Source organism: Aplysia californica, unplaced genomic scaffold (genome assembly GCF_000002075.1).
Source record: "Aplysia californica isolate F4 #8 unplaced genomic scaffold, AplCal3.0 scaffold00339, whole genome shotgun sequence".
In the NCBI taxonomy this organism is placed as follows: domain Eukaryota; kingdom Metazoa; phylum Mollusca; class Gastropoda; order Aplysiida; family Aplysiidae; genus Aplysia; species Aplysia californica.
The window spans coordinates 322,038-324,065 of record NW_004797609.1 but is presented as its reverse complement, the minus strand read 5'-3'; the positions used below and the strand labels follow the sequence as shown (position 1 = coordinate 324,065).

The 2,028-nt window shown below is 43.5% G+C and overlaps 1 protein-coding gene across 1 annotated transcript in view; it reads left to right on the top strand.

Moving 5' to 3' along the window:
* LOC101851966 overlaps positions 1-2,028 on the top strand; it is a 15,857-nt gene that overhangs the window by 8,128 nt on the left and 5,701 nt on the right. Inside the window, exon 2 of the mRNA XM_013085059.2 lies at positions 1,794-2,002. Coding sequence (XP_012940513.2) covers positions 1,794-2,002 — 209 coding nt within the window. The remainder of the gene's footprint in view (positions 1-1,793; positions 2,003-2,028) is intronic.

Here is a 2,028-nt window from a genome sequence, read left to right as displayed (position 1 = left end):
GGACCAGGGCCGGGGGCTCTCGTGGTCTAAAAGTGCAGTGTTTCTCTCTCAGTCATAAGGTTCCGGGATCGAATCCTACGAGTGACGAAAAAGGTTCCTTGTCTGCACCTTCTTCTTTGTCTTCCTTTCCTGTTCTCTAGTCCTGCTCTGCCATCTCATTCCATCACCACTTTCACCCGCATACACCACATTTCTGTTACCTCTATATTTGCACTGTCTTTAGTGATTGTCTAGCATTCGGAGTCGTATAGAAGGGTTGATCTCACACAGCCTTTTAGAATGTTTATTTTCGCAGTCATTGAGATGTTTCTATTTTTCAGGAATGGACTCATGGTACTACATTTTGTATTAAAACTATCTTAATCTACTCCAAATGCCCGTTATAATTAAAATGAGGATGATGATAATCATGATGGTAATGACCATCATTGTGTTGATGCACTTCTCTTTACTCAAGCTCAAACAACTCCACTCGCTTCGGTGTTACGACAAGGGTCAAGAGTTCAAGGATTGGGATATTTTTATTGAAACTATTTAGGCGTGTACCAAATGACCACCATAGTGTCAACATGCTTCACTTTACTCAAACTCAAACCCCATCTCCACTCGGTCTCCCCCCCCCACTTTGTAGTCTGTCCTACGACAAAGGTCGAGAGTTCAAGGATTGGGCTCAGTTATTGAAACACTAAATTAAATGACTGTTTGTGATGATAATGATCATTATTCTGTTATTATTATTTTGGGGTGTTTTTGTTTGTTTTGCTCACATCGTGCTCCTGAAGAAACCCATAACGGCAAAAAGTTGAACATATTGTATAACGTTATAAAACTTCAAATACTTAAGTCTCCACCAACTTTTCTTTTTTTTTTTTTTATTATTGTGCTTACTACGATGATGATGATGATGATGATGATGATGATGATGATGATGATGATGATGATGATAATGAGGAGGAGGAGGAGGAGGAGGAGGAGGAGGAGAACGAAAGGGAAGGGGGTGATGAAGAGAAGGGATGATAACAATTAAAACAACAATAGTGGCGAGTTTGAGAAGAAAAAATGGGTATGAAAATAAAGAAGAATGAAGGAAACAAACAACATTTGATGTGCTATGAAGCTGACAGGCTTTCCTAATAATATGGCCGCTTTTAAGGACACGCGGGCTAACCAGATTTCGGGGTTTTTCCAGAAATCTTAACCTACACCAAAAGTGGGCATTGCCCGACCTATAGGAGAAGTTTGGTTTCATTGGTGTTTATATTTGTTTGATTAAAGAGAAAACTCTCCTTGTCTTTTAAAGAAACTGATGTGTGTGTGTGTGTGTGGGTGTGTCGAATGTGCTTCTTCTTACTCAAACTCAAACCGCTTCTCCTTACTCAAAATCAAACCCCCATCTCCACTCGCCCCTTCCCCCAGGAGCTCGCAAGCACCCACCGTGCGGTCTGTCCTACGACAAAGGTCGAGAGCTCAAGGATTGGGCTCAGTTACTGAAATAATTAAACAACGTTTATGATGATGATGACGCTGATTCTATTGTTATTGTTTGGATATTTTAAATCGTGTCCATGAAGACGCGAATAAGGTCAAAATTTAACGTTATAAAATTTCAAATGCTCAAGTCCCCACCAACTTTTTGTGGGGGGGGGGGGGTTTCTTACTGTACTTGCAACAGTGATGATGACGATGACTTTGATGATGATGACGACGGGATAATGACCATTTGTGTGTGTGTGTGTCGATGTGCTTCTCCTTACTCAAACTCAAACCCCATCTCCACTCGCCCATTTCCCCAGGAGCGCGCAAGCACCCACCGTGCGGTCTGTCCTACGACAAAGGTCGAGAGTTCAAGGAGAAGGTGGACGAGGAGGTGATCCGCCTGATGACGGAGGATGACATCAACCTCCACGGCAAGTCGCCCACCTGGTCCCTGCTCGTGCATCGTGAGCCCACCTTCTCGGACGAGTCGCCGCTCATTGCAGGGAACTTCATGGCTGCTTCCAAGGTCTGGGGGGCGGGAGATGATGGGGG